This window comes from Capra hircus, chromosome 22 (genome assembly GCF_001704415.2).
Source record: "Capra hircus breed San Clemente chromosome 22, ASM170441v1, whole genome shotgun sequence".
In the NCBI taxonomy this organism is placed as follows: domain Eukaryota; kingdom Metazoa; phylum Chordata; class Mammalia; order Artiodactyla; family Bovidae; genus Capra; species Capra hircus.
In genome coordinates, this window is record NC_030829.1 from 52,108,807 (window position 1) to 52,123,790 (window position 14,984).

At 46.5% G+C, this 14,984-nt stretch overlaps 1 protein-coding gene and 1 non-coding gene across 2 annotated transcripts in view; one reads left to right on the forward strand and one right to left on the reverse strand.

Moving 5' to 3' along the window:
- The window catches only part of SMARCC1 (SWI/SNF related, matrix associated, actin dependent regulator of chromatin subfamily c member 1), a 122,472-nt gene that overhangs the window by 104,876 nt on the left and 2,612 nt on the right, over positions 1 to 14,984 (forward strand). The window contains exon 27 of the mRNA XM_018067112.1: positions 12,436 to 12,612. Within this exon, the coding sequence (XP_017922601.1) occupies positions 12,436 to 12,612 (177 nt within the window). The remainder of the gene's footprint in view (positions 1 to 12,435; positions 12,613 to 14,984) is intronic.
- Positions 8,604 to 8,675, reverse strand: TRNAS-GGA. The gene has a single exon. It is a non-coding gene; the product is annotated as a tRNA-Ser (tRNA).

Consider the following 14,984-nt stretch of genomic DNA (forward strand, 5'->3'; position numbering starts at 1 on the left):
AAGTATCCTTCTGCCTTTTTTTCTAAATTGCATCCTGGGGAGAACAGGTGTTTGTACGCCAGGCCCTTCACCCACAGTATTTCTACTTCCACTGTCCTCCCTTTAGAAGGGAAGAACTAATGCATGTCAAGGCTATGTTGCCTTGCCGCACGGTGGAGCCAGGCTTCCTGCCGGACTCCCTCTTCCTGCAAAGTGACATCACGATGCCCCTTCCTGTGATGGAGGACCAAGGGGATTGGTAATAGACTCAGATACAGCTATATTCTTTCAGGGAGACAGTGGCGAAAAACTAGAGTTCGTAAAATAGTCTGAAGAATGTAGATAGGTTATGTTTCTCTTTTTACTTAGAGAAATAAGCTTTTCTTAAGTGAATTTGGAAGAAAAGGATCATTGTGTGTGTAATGAGAGTGTTTCTGTGCCAAGCTATTCTCTCTGCCATGTGGTATGTGAGAGCTTAGTTCCCCAACCAGGGATCGCACCCACACCCCCTGCAGTGGAAGTGTGAAGCCTTAATCACTGAACTGCCAAGAAAGTCCCTTTTCTTGAAAATTTTTTTATTGAAATGTAACATACATATGAAAAAATAGACTAGCCCTAGTAAATGCTTGATGATTTTTAACAAAGATAACGTACCTTTGTAACCAACACTCAGAAGACCCCTCATGAAGTCCAACACCATAGACCAGTTGGGCTGGTGGTGAATGATGCCTGGATGGGCTCTCGTCCTGGTGGTTGTCGGTTTGGCTTCTTTCACTCGATACTGCGGATGTGAGATGCATCTACATCGTCACGGCTGGTCATAGATTTGCTCTTTCTTCTTACTGCCCGTGTTCCACTGTGTGGCTCTGCCGTGATTTGTTATATACCATGATCCATTCTCCTGTTGATGGATGCTCAATTCTTTTCCATTTTAGTTATTAGAAATAGTGCTGCTGTGAACATGCATTTGCCCTTGTCTTTTTAAGGCATTGGTATATACATTTCTGTTGTGTGCGCCCTGAAGTAGTGAAATTTGTCGTGTGCCTAGAATGAGTCTTAGGAAATCCATGTATTCACATTAGTTGATGCTGCCAAAATTTTGCCAAAATGGTAATGCCAGTTTACATTCTCTCCCTTAGGGTACAAGAGTTCCACCACCTCAAGGTGGTCATTTTCCATAGTTTCCCCTTTTGTGGGGTTGCTTTGGAGTTTGAATATAAAAATCAGATGTGTTGGAAAGTAAAATTATAAATAATAAATTGAACCCACTAATTAAAAGCTAACTTAATATTAGCAGTTCAGAAAAGACTGGTTTTAACCGCTAAGTCTGGTACACCAGATTCTAGAAACTGGCTAAAGGGGCTTTTTGTATTAAGGCAAGCGAGGGAGTCTCTAATATTTTAGGTGGAGAACAACTTTAGTCTCTTATTTGTCACAGGTGTAAGTTCATAACTGTGAATATAGTCCTTCTGACTAATATTTCCTAGGTTTAGAAAAATTAGCAGGCAGCAACATTTATGTTATAAGCTGGGGGTAATTATCCAGGTCAGTAGACAAGCTTTTGGTATTTGGCCAGAATTTATGGTGTGTGAAGGAAGGAGAAAAATCAGCCTCTAAAAACCAGCCAAGTTGGGAAAGTGGTGAAAGATGGTCAAGTGATGAATTTGTCCAGCTCTCTGACTTCATAGAATTTGTTATTTTGTAGATAAAACACATGTAATCTTTCTCCACATAATTGGCCATCAGTTCATGGTAGAACCCATTAAAATATGGCTCCGTGTTGTGAGACTGTCAAGCCCTTTTGGGCCCAAGCACCAGAGGGGCTAGTTTAAACCAACACCTGTAAATATTCCATTTAGTTTGTACCTCTGCAGTCCTTCCATCCACCCCTTTAATTCATTCATGTGCTTAGAATTTTTGTATACAGAATACATCTGTTTGCTGCTATCTGTCTTCTTGGGCTCTTACTATTTGGTCGTACCCCTTACTCACCTGCGAACTCTAGCTTTTTGTAGGTTTTGTTCTTCTCCCTTATAAAGTGTCCAAAGATGATTTGTTTTCATCAAACGAAAAGTCAAAGGAAGAATCTCCAGTGTACAGTTGGCAGGTGGAAACTGGAGGTGCCCATAGCCATCCTCATACCACCCTTAGGTTTTGTCAATCTTCATAAAATACACAGCACTGCACTTTGTCTTTTCATCTAAATTGAAACACAGTTTGATCTCATAGAAGTGATTCGAAAATTAAAGCCATAACTAGTTCTTCCTGCACGACTTCCTTTCTCAATTGGCACAGATGAAAGAGTCATGGCAGCCAGCAGTTCTTGAACACATGCTTGCCCACAGCCCTGGCCCACTGCGTTCATGACAGCACATGGGGAGCCAAGGAGCATGGCGGGGTAGTGGCTGCTCTTCCCTGAGGTGTTCTCAATTGTGATCAAGGAGGACACCTGTTACTGTAGGGTGTCTCCCCCAGGGGCCTTGGCACCTAAAGGCATCCCTCAGTTTCCACCAGGGGTTGGTTCGGGACCCCAGTCGGGGGTGCATGAGTATCCATAGATGCACACGTCTCTTAAAGAAAATGATACTGAACAGTGAATACAGTCAGCCCTCCATACCCGCAGATGCCGATCCCATGGATACGGAGGAACAGAGGGCCAAGTGTATTTTAGGGAGATTGCCTAAAAATCTAGAATGTGAGTGCAGTGTAAGCTCTGCCTTCCCCTCGGGCTTTTAATAGTCAATGAGGTGCTCTTGAGTATTCATGCCTCACGGATCTGGAGTGAGCCGCCTGCATTGGGGAAGCCTTTTTTTGTGTTTCTGTATGTGAAAAACAGAGAGAAAAGGACATGTTGGTTTAAATAACCTGTATCATTTCCTCATCAATAGTGTAAGAATTTTTAGAAGTGCGGCACCCCCCCCCCCCAAAATCAGAATAGGAATTGATCTGATCTAGTGAGAACTCAGGGATGATAGAGATGTGTTAATAATAAAACTAGAATATTTTGCATCAGTGAATAAAATACTGGTTGTTCAATGAAATTTCCAAGCAGGGCATTAAGCGCTTGACTTTCAGGCCCCCACGTTAGATCCACTTACACAACCCTCCCTGTGGGAAGTAGTGCTCAGGAAAGGATTACAGCCACTCACTATTTCCTAGCCTCTTCTCTCCCCCCAACTCAGAGCCCCACACTGAAAAGGGAACTGGACCAGCTCATCACGGCAGCCAAGTTTTTATTATCTGCGGTGCCTTGGGTCCTGCTCGCATCATGTGATAACAAGGCTGCCGTGCCGCTTTCCGGAGTGGCAGGTTATCCCCACAGAGAGAACAGTGAGGGCACAGTCTTCAACAAAGAGCGTCTGTGGGCCTCCCCCCTCCCGGAAGCTGCCTCCGGGGAGCCCCGGCTTCCCCTCCCTTGGCCCTCATGGTTATTTCCGTTCTCTGGGGGACTCGCCAGCGGGTGTGTTGTGGGTGGTTAGAAACAGCAAGGAAATGTGCTTCTGGTTGGAAGTTCATGGCTTCCCTTTCGTTGTTTTGTGTTCTTTTACCCACCTGCCTCTCCCATCCCAGAGAATAAATATGAAGTCCTTAGATGATACTCTGTTGAGTGTGATGGCTGTAACACTTCAGTATAAGGTCTAATAAACCTGAGAGTGAGAGGAGTTTTTCCACTAGGCAAAGCCTAATTTTAGCAAACCTTCCAATTTTTCAGGCTTCAGATGCCTACTGCTTTAAAAAAAAAAAAAAATCTCAGTATGTAGGTCAGACTCCCACCAGTTTATGCTTTGATGCTGCTGTTCTGAAGCCACATCTCTCTCTCACCTCCCTCTCTACTGGAAAAGGAAGCACCTGAGTTTGTTGGTTTTTTTTCTTTCCCTTAATAAAAATACATGCCCACACCCTGTATTTTGTTTGGTAAGGCCTGCCCCTATTCATTTTGGGTACCTGTGAGCCAGACTTCTTAATGTTCAGTAAAAATGAAATGCCTTCACATCTTGTCATCCATTTAAAAATGATGAGACCTATATCAAAAACCAGAAAAGCCAAGGACGTTTAGATCGCAAAAGGACAGGGGTTGACTTATAAGAAGTTGGTTTTTGGCTTCTCCTCAGTCCTCTTAAACTCTACCCCTCTTCAAATTTTGTCCTTAGAAATCAGCTTTTCCAGGGAAAGGAATACCCTTCTAAGGCAGGATGATGTACAGGAAAGGACAATGAACCTTGGGGTCAGACAGCTCAGTCCCTTGTTCCTTGTGACTTGGGACCAAATTCCATTGCCTCTCTGAGACTTCATTTCCTTAATTATAGTCTGGGCCCTCTCTTTCAGTCTTTCTAACAACCTGAAAGATTCCATGAGGTCCCTGTCATTGCCTGCAAGTAACACACCCCAACTCAGAGCAGCATTCTGTCTCCTCGCTATCTGTTCTCTAAATCCACTGCCCTGGGCACACCAGCGCCTCCGGATGGCATAGAGACATTGCCTCACTCACAGTGTTCCTTGCTTTCCTGAGGAATGTCTGTCTGTGCAAAGTCCCACAAGCAGAAGTAAACTGTTGTTCCTCTAGTCCTTCCTTTCTGTTGCCAGCTCTTCCCAAGGAGCCATCGTCTTCTCATACCTTAAATACCAGTACTCCGGTGGCTTTATGGCTCCGTTTATGACAGGAGGATAGAGGAACTCTGTTGTACAGAAAGCTTCAGGATTTATTGCAAACGAAAGGGTTCGTTGTTTTGTTTTCCAGCTGTTGGGTATATAGTTTGGTCTTAAAAGCCTAGAGCGCCCCTGGCCCAGCTTGTTGTTATACAGATTTAGGGTAATAGAGGAGTCACCCACTGCCTCTGAGCAGGTGGCTTGGAAGCAGCACTTACAGCTTATCCCAGTGTTGCTTTAGTAGATAGCACCTTGTGAAGGTTGAAAATGTCAGTTGCTCAGCCGTGTTCAACTTTTTGCGACCCCATGGACTGTAGCCCACAAGGCTCCTCTGTCCATGGGATTCTCCAGGCAAGAATGCTGGAGTGGGGATTCTGTCCATGGGATTCTCCGGGGGATCTTCCCGACCCAGGGATGGAACCCGCGTCTTCTGCATTCCAGGCAGATCCTTTACCATCTGAGCCACCAGGGAATCCTGTGCGTCTGTGTTAATGTGCCACTGATTCCCCTCTCTCCAAGACTGTTTCTGGAGCTAAGTGTTTAGTGCAACCGGGTTTCCATCATATAGTCTACTGGAAGACGGATGCTCCACACTTTCATCCTCAGAGTGTTCTGTGTTACGGGCACCATGTCTGGAGCCAGAGCCCCTAGGTCAGAGCCAGGCTCCCTTACTTAAGACATTGGATGAGCTACTCAAGTCTTTGTCTTCCCCTTTCATAAACATGGTAACTCATAGGAACAGAAATGTAGGGGTTTCACATTTCTGGGAGCTGCTGGAGCAAGGTCATGCTTCCCTCCAGGAGCTCTCAAGGAAATCTGTTCCTTGCCTCTTCCAGCTTCTGGTAGCTGGTAGCTTTCCTTGGCTTATGGTCACACCTCTCTTTACTCCATCTTTTATCTTCCTTCCTGTCCCTATGTCTTTTCCTCCATGTGTCCCTTATGAGGACACTCAGCATTGGATGTAGGGCCCACTGAGATAATCTAGGGTGACTGCAAGATCCTCAGCTAAAATCTGCAAAGATGCTTTTTCCAAATACGGTTACATTTACAGGTTCCAGGTATTAGAATGTGTGTGTATGTGTTTGGAGGCCACCACCCCACCCACTGCAAGGTGCTAGCAAGTATGTTTGTTAGAGTTATATATTGCAGGAGGCAGAGCAGTCTCTTTACTGTTGATACAGTGAAGAAGAAAACATGGTGCTTGGAATTAAAGTTTATATCATTTTTTTTTAATGCTGACTGGTACATGAAGTCCTTTCACATGACCTGTTGGATTTGAGCACAGAATAATATGGTAAAGAATTAGATTTAGAATCAAAAGACTTGGATCTGATTCCTCTTAAAAGTTTGAAGACCGTAAAGAAATCTCTTAACTTTTTCTGAGCTGCTGTCTACTCTAACTTGAGAATGTTTGTTCTTCCTCCCATAAGTCAGAGCCATAGACATAGTAAGGCATCATAACAAACCATTTCCCTGATCGTACAGAGAACTGGATGTTAGAGTACAGCATGTATTTAGCATTGCTGTTTATAGTAATCTCAGGAAACTGAGGCTTGGGTCATCTTAAACAGCTTGTCCAGAACCGCTCATCTAGGTCAGCGTGAAGTGGAGATCGCACTGTTCAGTTTGCAGTCTCGTTCATCTCTGCTTTCCCTGTTGAGAATGGAATTGTAGGGGCTTCCCTGCTAGCTCAGTTGGTGAAGCATCCGCCTGCAATGCAGGAGACCCCAGTTTGATTCCTGGGTTGGGAAGATCCACTGGAGACGGGATAGGCTACCCACTCCAGTATTCTTGGGCTTCCCTTGTGGCTCAGCTGGTAAAGAATCCGCCTGCTATGCCAGAGACTTGGGTTCGATCCCTGGGTTGGGACGATCCCCTGGAGAAGGAAAAGGCTACCCACCCCAGTATTCTGGCCTGGAGAATTCCACGGTCTGTATAGTCCATGGGGTCACAAAGAGTCAGACGTGACTGAGCAACTTCCACCAGTACTTTCCCCTTTGAGAGTGTTATTGGATGGCTTACTGACGGGTGTGCTCACTGGTCAGCCAGGAGTTTGGGCAGCCCATACCTTGCTCAAGATATCACAGTGGAAAACTCTTTTGTGCTGCTGCAGATAAGAATGGTTAGCACTGAGCAGTTACGTGTCCGTTCACTTAGCATACACCTGGTCTGTGCTCTTCCTTCTTTCTTTCTCCCTTACTCAGTCTGACCTTTTTGTAAAGGCATTATTCAGTGCTCTAATGTCAGTTTTCCAGAGAGAGATCTGAGAACGGCTGGCAAAATGTTCTTCCTAACTTGCTCAAAGGCCTCTTGTCCAGGTTGAACTGGGTAGAAGGGGGCAGTCTGTACCCATTAACAACCATGAGCTGTATTATCTGCTCTAGTGAACAGCTTCCATTCATCACAGCAAGTCCATTAAAAGGGTTCTTTCATCTCCAGGTTGAGATTTTGTAGGTCTGGACTCAAACTAGGCCTCCTGTCCCCAACAACAGCAAAGATCTCTCTTCTCTCCCTGCTCACCACCTGGAATACCAGTAGAGAATCAGTAGAGACGGAGAGTTTCCTAGGTGGCTCACCAGTGAAGAATCCGCCTGCCAAGCAGGAGACACAAATTCAGTCCCTCGGTCTGAAAGATCCCCTGGAGAAGAAGATGGCAACTCACTTCAGTACTCTTGCCACAGAAATCCCATGGACAGAGGAACCTGGTGGGCTGCAGTCCATGGGGTTGCAGAGTCAGACGAGACTGAGCGAGTATATGACAACAGTAACGAGATTCAGAGAGTGGGAAACAAAGCCTTGTTTTTAGTAATGACCTCGCACGTGTGTGGTAAGAAGGAAACTGGGAGAGTTCCAGAGGACTGACCCTAATTCTCAGAATAATGAGGCTCTGTGTGTGCTGCTTACCTCCCATTGGAAACTTTGAGGGTTCTGCGCCTTCCCTTCGCCCCATCTCAGCGTTCCACTGGAATGGCAGCCAGTCACGTACCTCCTGACCGCAGAGTGAAAGTCCTTCCCCATTCTCTTCACTGCACATGCCAGTCAGACGCCAGACTCCCATTTTTTCTCCTTCTCAACTTCATGCTTGCCCCCTTCCTCTTCCTCATTCTCTCCTCCATCTCCAGGATGCCTGTAGGGTGCTGTTCCCAGCTCTTTTCTGCTCCAGCTGCCCTCATTCAGCCCCTACTTCTCTGCAAAAGCTCTTCTAGACTCAGACTCCTCTGCATTCCTTCTTTAAAAAAAAAAAAAAAATTTCTTTAAGGCTGTGCTGGGTCTTCGTTGCCACATGTGGGCTTTCTTTAGTTGCAGCCCATGGGAGTTACTCTCTAGTTGTGGTGCATGGGCTTCTCGGCTTTTCTGTTGCTGAGCACGGGCTCTAGGGTGCAAGAGCTTCAGTAGTTGTGGCTCCCCGGCTCTAGAGCGTGGGCTCAGTAGTTGTGGCTCACAGGCTTAGTTGCTCCAGGGCATGTGCGGTCTTCCTGGACCAGGGGTCAAACCCATGGCTCCTTCACTGGCAGGCAGATTCTTTACCACTGAGCCACCAAGGGCACCTCTCCCCATCCCTCCTTATCGCTTTGCATCACACAGAAAATCAGGCGCTTCTCCAGAACCCTTTAGCCAGGCCCCTGTAGCCTTACTGGCCACGTCTTTCACCTCGTTCTGTGTGCTTGACTCATCCAATCCCTTGTGCCTTGATTCGTGGAGACAGACCAAGCATGGACAGCTTAGTTCTAACCTGGGAGTTTTTTTAAAATAATCTTTTGAGCTCATTACTCCTACATGTACTGCAGGTGGTAGATAGTAAGGTGATGTAGTTATCTCAGAGGGGAGGGCAGGTATGAAGAAAGTGAAGTGAAGTCGCTCAGTCATGTTCGACTCTTTGCGACACCATGGACTGTAGCCTGCCAGGCTCCTCCCTCCATGGGATTCTCCAGTTCAAGAGTACTGGAGTGGGATGCCATTTCCTTCTCCAGGGGATCTTCCCGACCCAGGGATCGAACCTGGGTCTCCTGCATTCCAGGCAGACGCTTTAACCTCTGAGCCACCAGGGAAGCCCAAGTATGAAGAGGTTGCATATACATGAAACAACATTCCTATTATCTCGTGACTCTGTAACTCAGGCTAGGCCTTGTGCTTACTTTAGTCTCCTGTTACCCTGTTCCTAATTCTCCTCCATCAGTTTGTATACACATCATCCAAAATCCTAAATTGTCCACAGATTGGTCTTAATTAGCCACAAGGTATCAAGTTCATTCGCTTGCTCCTTCCATAGTTTGCCCTTGGTTTGCCTGCCTACCCTTCACGTGTCCTCATCCTTTGTATGGCTTGTAGGGCACTTGGCCTTTGTGTCTTTCATCTCTGCGTCACCCTCTCCATGGATAGACTTCAGCACTGCCTAAATCTGTCCTCACCCTGTGGCCCAGGCCCCAGCAGCTTTAATGACATGTTCAGTGGTGTGAGGGTGGCAGTCATGTCAGCCCAGCAGCTACTCTTGCTTTCTCTAAGGAGATTTGATCAACTCGTTCTCCAGCATGTGGAGAAGACCTCTGGGACTCTTCTGCACTTCCTCAGATTGCATAAGAGAGCAGGGGTCCCCTAGAGCCCCAGACTTGCTCTCCTGTTTATTCTGAGGCATAAGGCCAATGTATTATGTTTTTTAAAAAGCAGTCTTGGGATTTTCCTGGTGGACCAGTGGACCTCCATGCTCCTAGTGCAGGGAGCCAGGTTGAATCCCTGGTTAGGTTACTAGATCCCACATGCCGTGACTAAGACCCAGTGTAGCCACAGGAATCAATATTTTAAAAATCAATATTCTTAAAAATTAAAAAAAAAAAAAAAGTCCCCCAGAGACAATGGACCACCTCTCTTCTTGCCTCTTGTGTTTCACTGAGGTTCTCTTCATGGACACCCTGTAGTAAAAGGCTTCTCTCTCTGAGTCCTGGCTCAGGGAACAGACACTGGAAATAGATGGTGTGAGGCTTAAAGCTTTGTCTTTGTTAAAACAGGCCGTCTTCTAAGCACTGCTAAACAGCTCTTCACTTGAGCTGTCTCCTCTCCTGCTCTACCTCTGTTAGGTGCCAGTTAGATATCTGGTAGTGTGTGTTCGTGCTAAGTTGTTTGAGTCATGTCTGATTCTTTATGGCCCCATGGACTGCAGCATGCCAGGTTCTTCTCTCCTCCTCTACCCCCAGAGTTTGCTCAAACTCATTTATGCAGACTACATCATGAGAAACGCTGGGCTAAAAGAAGCACAAGCTGGAATCAAGATTGCTGGGAGAAATATCAATAACCTCAGAGATGCAGCTGACAACACCCTTATGGCAGAAAGTGAAGAGGAACTAAAAAGCCTCTTGATGAAAGTGAAAGTGGAGAGTGAAAAAGTTGACTTAAAGCTCAACATTCAGAAAACAAAGATCATGGCATCCAGTCCCATCACTTCATGGGAAATAGATGGGGAAACAGTGTTAGACTTTAATTTTGGGGGCTCTAGAATCACTGCAGATTGTGACTGCAGCCATGAAATTAAAAGATGCTTACTCCTTGGAAGAAAAATTATGACCAACCTAGATAGCATATTGAAAAACAGAGACATCACTTTGTCAACAAAGGTCCATCTAGTCAAGGCTATGGTTTTTCCAGTGGTCATGTATGGATGTGAGAGTCGGACTGTGAAGAAGGCTGAGCACCGAAGAATTGATGCTTTTGAACTGTGGTGTTGGAGAAGACTCTTGAGAGTCCCTTGGACGGCAAGGAGATCCAACCAGTCCATTCTGAAGGAGATCAGCCCTGGGATTTCTTTGGAAGGAATGATGCTGAAGCTGAAACTCCAGTACTTTGGCCACCTCATGCTAAGAGTTGACTCATTGGAAAAGACTCTGATGCTGGGAGGGATTGGGAGCAGGAGGAGAAGGGGACGACAGAGGATGAGATGGCTGGATGGCATCACTGACTCGATGGACGTGAGTCTGAGTGAACTCCGGGAGTTGGTGATGGACAGGGAGGCCTGGTGTGCTGCGATTCATGGGGTCGCAAAGAGTCGGACACGACTGAGTGACTGAACTGAACTGATGTCCATTGAGTCAGTTACGCTATCTAACCATCTCATCCTCTGCTGCCCCCTTCTCTTTTTGCCTTCAATCTTTCCCAGCATCAGGGTCTTTTCTGATGAGTTGGCTTTTCCCATCAGGCAGCCAAAGTATTGGAGCTTCAACTTCAGCATCAGTCCTTCCATTTAGTCTTCAGGGTTGATTTCCTTTAGGATTTTGACTGGTTTGATCTTTTTGCGTTCCAAAGAACTCTCAAGAGTCTTCTCCAGGACCACAGTTGGAAAGGGTCAGTTCTTTGATGCTCAGCCTTCTTTTGATCCAACTCTCACATCCATTCATGACTGCTGGAAAAATCATAGCTCTGTCTATACACATCTTTGTTGACAGTTATACCTCTGCTTTTTAATATATTGTCTCTCTTTGTTATAGCTGTCTTTCCAAGGAGCAAGCATCTTTTAATTTCGTTTGTTTGTAGTTTAGCCAGTCCTTGCTTTTCTTTTTGAAATTGAAATTAAAAGGCAGGATTGGCTAATCACAACCAAATCTGGTCTATCTCCTGTGTTTGTAGGGGCCATAAGATAAGAATGGCTTTTGCAGTTTAAGTAGTTGGAGAAAACCAAAAAATGTTTATGTCACATGAAAATTATGGGAAATTCACATTTCAGAGTCCATAAGGGTGTATTATAATACATGTCACCTATTCGGTATGGCTTCCCTGGTGGCTCAGTGGTACAACAAATCCACCTGCCAACGCAGGAGACACGAGTTTGGGAAGATCCTGTGTCGGGAAGATCCCTTGGAGGATGAAATGGCAACCCACTCCATTGTTCTTGCCTGGAGAGTCCCATGGACAGAGGAGCCTGGCAGGCTACCGTCCATGGGTTGCGAATGAGTTGAACAGTGACTAAACAACAGCAAAACTTATTTGTTGCATATTCTCTGTCTTCATGCTACAGTAGCCAAGTTGAAAAGTTGTGACAGAGGCCATATGACCTGTGAAGTCCAAATATTTACTGTCTGGTTCTTTTCAGGAAGAGTGTGCTGAAAGTTCTGCAGGTTCAGTGTGAGGCTGAACACAGGAGGTGCTTCACCGTTCTTGTGTCCAGCGTCTCCCATGTTTCACATCAGAGCAACAGGAAGAGACGAAGGAGTTGTCTGTCCCTCGTGTGTCTCCCCCACCATGGTTCTCCAGGGCCAGTGCTTCATGGCCGGGGTAGAGCGAGAGATATTTTGTGTGTGAAAAGGACTTGAGACTTTCAATTAGGATCCCTTTTTAATGGTGATTTCATGGTAGTGACCAATCCCCTTTCAGGCATACCTTCCCAGATAGCCTGTGCGTGAAGCTCGGTCTGGACTGAGCTTCAGTTCTTAGACTGCACTGACTTGCTGGTAAGCCCTCTATTCCCTGTGGTCCGTGCTTGGTATTTCGTGTCCTCAGGAAGATATTTGACAATCCATTGTTCACCCAAACTCACCAGAGTGAATGCTTTCTGTTAGGATTTTTTTTGGTAAAAGCGTCTTAAAACTACCTGCCTATACCAGGGTTTAGGGTAGTCGTCGACCCCACAGAGCGGCCTCCCTCCATGCCATCCCTCCATGTCCCCGACCCCACCCTGAATTAAAAGCTAGACAAATTATTCCAGAGTATTGTTCTGTTGATCTTTCAATCCTTTTGGAGGTTAGATATCTGTCTGTATTTAGCACTCTCGGGCAGTGAGTTGATTCCTGTCTTCCTTACCTTAGTACTCTGAATCTCCCTCCACAGGTCAGATACCAGGCCCAGGTTCCATGATGCCTGGGCAGCCCATGCCAGGCCGCATGATGCCCACCGTTGCAGCCAGCATCCACCCCCCTGGGGGTGGCCCCACCCCTCCTGGTATGCCTCCAATCCCAGGAAACATCTTAGGACCCCGGGTACCCCTCACGGCACCTAACGGCATGTGTAAGTACCCAGGCGGGGGGAGGCACTACCCTCGGGACTTCTGGGGAGAGCTGTACACAAGGGAGGCAAGCACCGTTTGTTCCCTCTGGGGTGTGACAGATCCCTGGACAGGATGGCCTGTGAGGGGCGCTTCTAAAAGCTGGGCTTTGGTCATTGCGCTTCAGCATCCCTGGTGGACAGGTACCCATGTGGCGAGCACAGAGTGCTCCCAGTTAGTCTGGAGCCTTCCATAGCCTTCGTGGATGCATTCGTGACACCAAGGGCTCTGGCGAGGCCAAGGGCACGCCTCACCCATGCCTGTTTGAGCCTATCTAATTTGAATCCGAGTCGATACACAGAACTACTGGTAGTTATTTTCTCTACAGGAGCCTTTTATGGATTCAGGATTTAAAAGAGGTAAGTGTAAAGAAAAGAATAGGGTCTGGTTTAGGGCAGGAATAATAATAAGTTTTTGTCCAATATATTGGTAGTGGCTGCTTAGACTTAGAAAGGAGTATTCAGGGCTGTGTTGAGAAGGAGTTTGAAGTCTTAGCGGGCTCCATCGAGCGGGCACATATGCTGCTGAACAGTGTCTGTGGCACTGTGCAAAACCAGCTCAGTTTCGCCATGGAGCCCTTGTTCTGCTCCAACCGTGGCCTCCAGAGGGGTGCATCAGAGCCTGGCCTGCCCTCTTACCCTGTGGACCATGGTAATGATTCCAAAACGCAGCTGACAGTGGCCATATACCCTGCCACATCTGTGATCCCAGGTCCTTTTAGAGGAGGACCTGGGTCCTCATGAGGTGGAGTCAGCCCCTGTTTGTTTATAGTAATACAGCTTATAATATGATAATGTATTTATAATATAAAAACATAAAGTAATAATAATGAATTTATAATACAACACAGAGAGCTAGGATGCAGAGGTATTCCTGGCCTCCAGGAGCTTTAGTTGGGAAAATAAAACATGAACAAGTGGATAGTAGTGTAGGATTTACCGTAAGTTACACAAGGCTATTAAGTGGCTTGAGCTCACTATAGTTCTCTGGGAGACTTCCTAGGGCCAGGAGACAAGTGCCATCAACACAGGTGCATCTCCTTTCTCATTGGACCCCTAGGAACAAGGACAGATTTAGGTGCACAGAAGAAAGACAGCACTTGAGCCAGGTCAGTACAGGATCACAGTTGAGAAACAAGGGACTTCCTTGGTCCAGTGGCTAATACTGCGCTCCCAATGCACGGGGTTCGGGTTTGATCCCTGGTCAGGGAACTAGATCCCACGTGCTGCAACTAATGATCCTGCATGCTGCAACTAACACCCGGTACAACCAAATAAATAAAAAAAATTTTTTTTAAAGCGATCTTTGTTGTTAAGTCAAGGATCAGAGATCATAGTCTAGTGCGTACCTCTTTTCCTAGCCTTGCTGCCCCACAGGCAGTGTAAAAATGTGCTGGCTGACTGGGAGGCTTGACCACGCTGCCATCCCCGTTGCAAACATAATATCTTTGGTCTTTACCACTGTCCTGTCCTGCTGATAACACCTGATTTGTATACACGATTCCATCCTGAAGGGCCCTCAGTGCAGTACCTTGAGGGTGTGGAATGTTTGGGGTGCTCCCCATCACTTCCTGCCCCAGATGAATTTCAGGGATCCTGAGCTGCTGATTTGGCTTCAGGGCATTGGGCAGGCCTCATCAGGCAAGTCACTTCCCTCTTCAGGCCTTACTTTGCTCCCCTGAAAGGTGACACTAGGGAGTAAATCGATGGGCTTCAGAACGCTTTGAAGAGCCTTAGCAATTGGGTGGACACCTCCTGAGGGGAAGGTTGGATGAATTAGCTGGTAAGCAAGGAGGTGCTTTAATTGTTTCATTCGTTTTCATCCGTGGCAAAATCTTGAAGTTTTTAAAACCCTGGATTGAATTATCTCTATGGTTGCTTTGTACACTAAAGCAGTCAAAGTAGAAATAGGAAAGAGCTCCTTTCCTAATTGTTCCCTTCAGGACCTGACCTAGTTTTGGCCAAAAATTTAGAGACTACAGTTCAGGAGTTGCGGGGCCTCCCCAGGCTATCCAGCTTGTTGGCCGCTGCCTCAAGTCAATCTCTGTGACCCTGGTGGAGACAGTTCATAAGAGCCAGCAGTTTCTGATAGGCAGTTTCGTCCCCAGCTAGCCTTGGCACTCTGAGAGAACGCAAAGAAGACACAGAACTTGTCCAGGAAGGAACTTATCATTTAACTGAAGAGATAGAATTAGCAGTGAGAACCATTAAGATAATGATAAAATCAAAATATAATTAAGTTCTGCAAAGGTCTGGAGGGATTGAGAGTGGGGCGGACTCAGACACTTCCGCACCCCCGAGCCGCGTGGGTCAGGGGAGCCACGCGGGCGGTGACG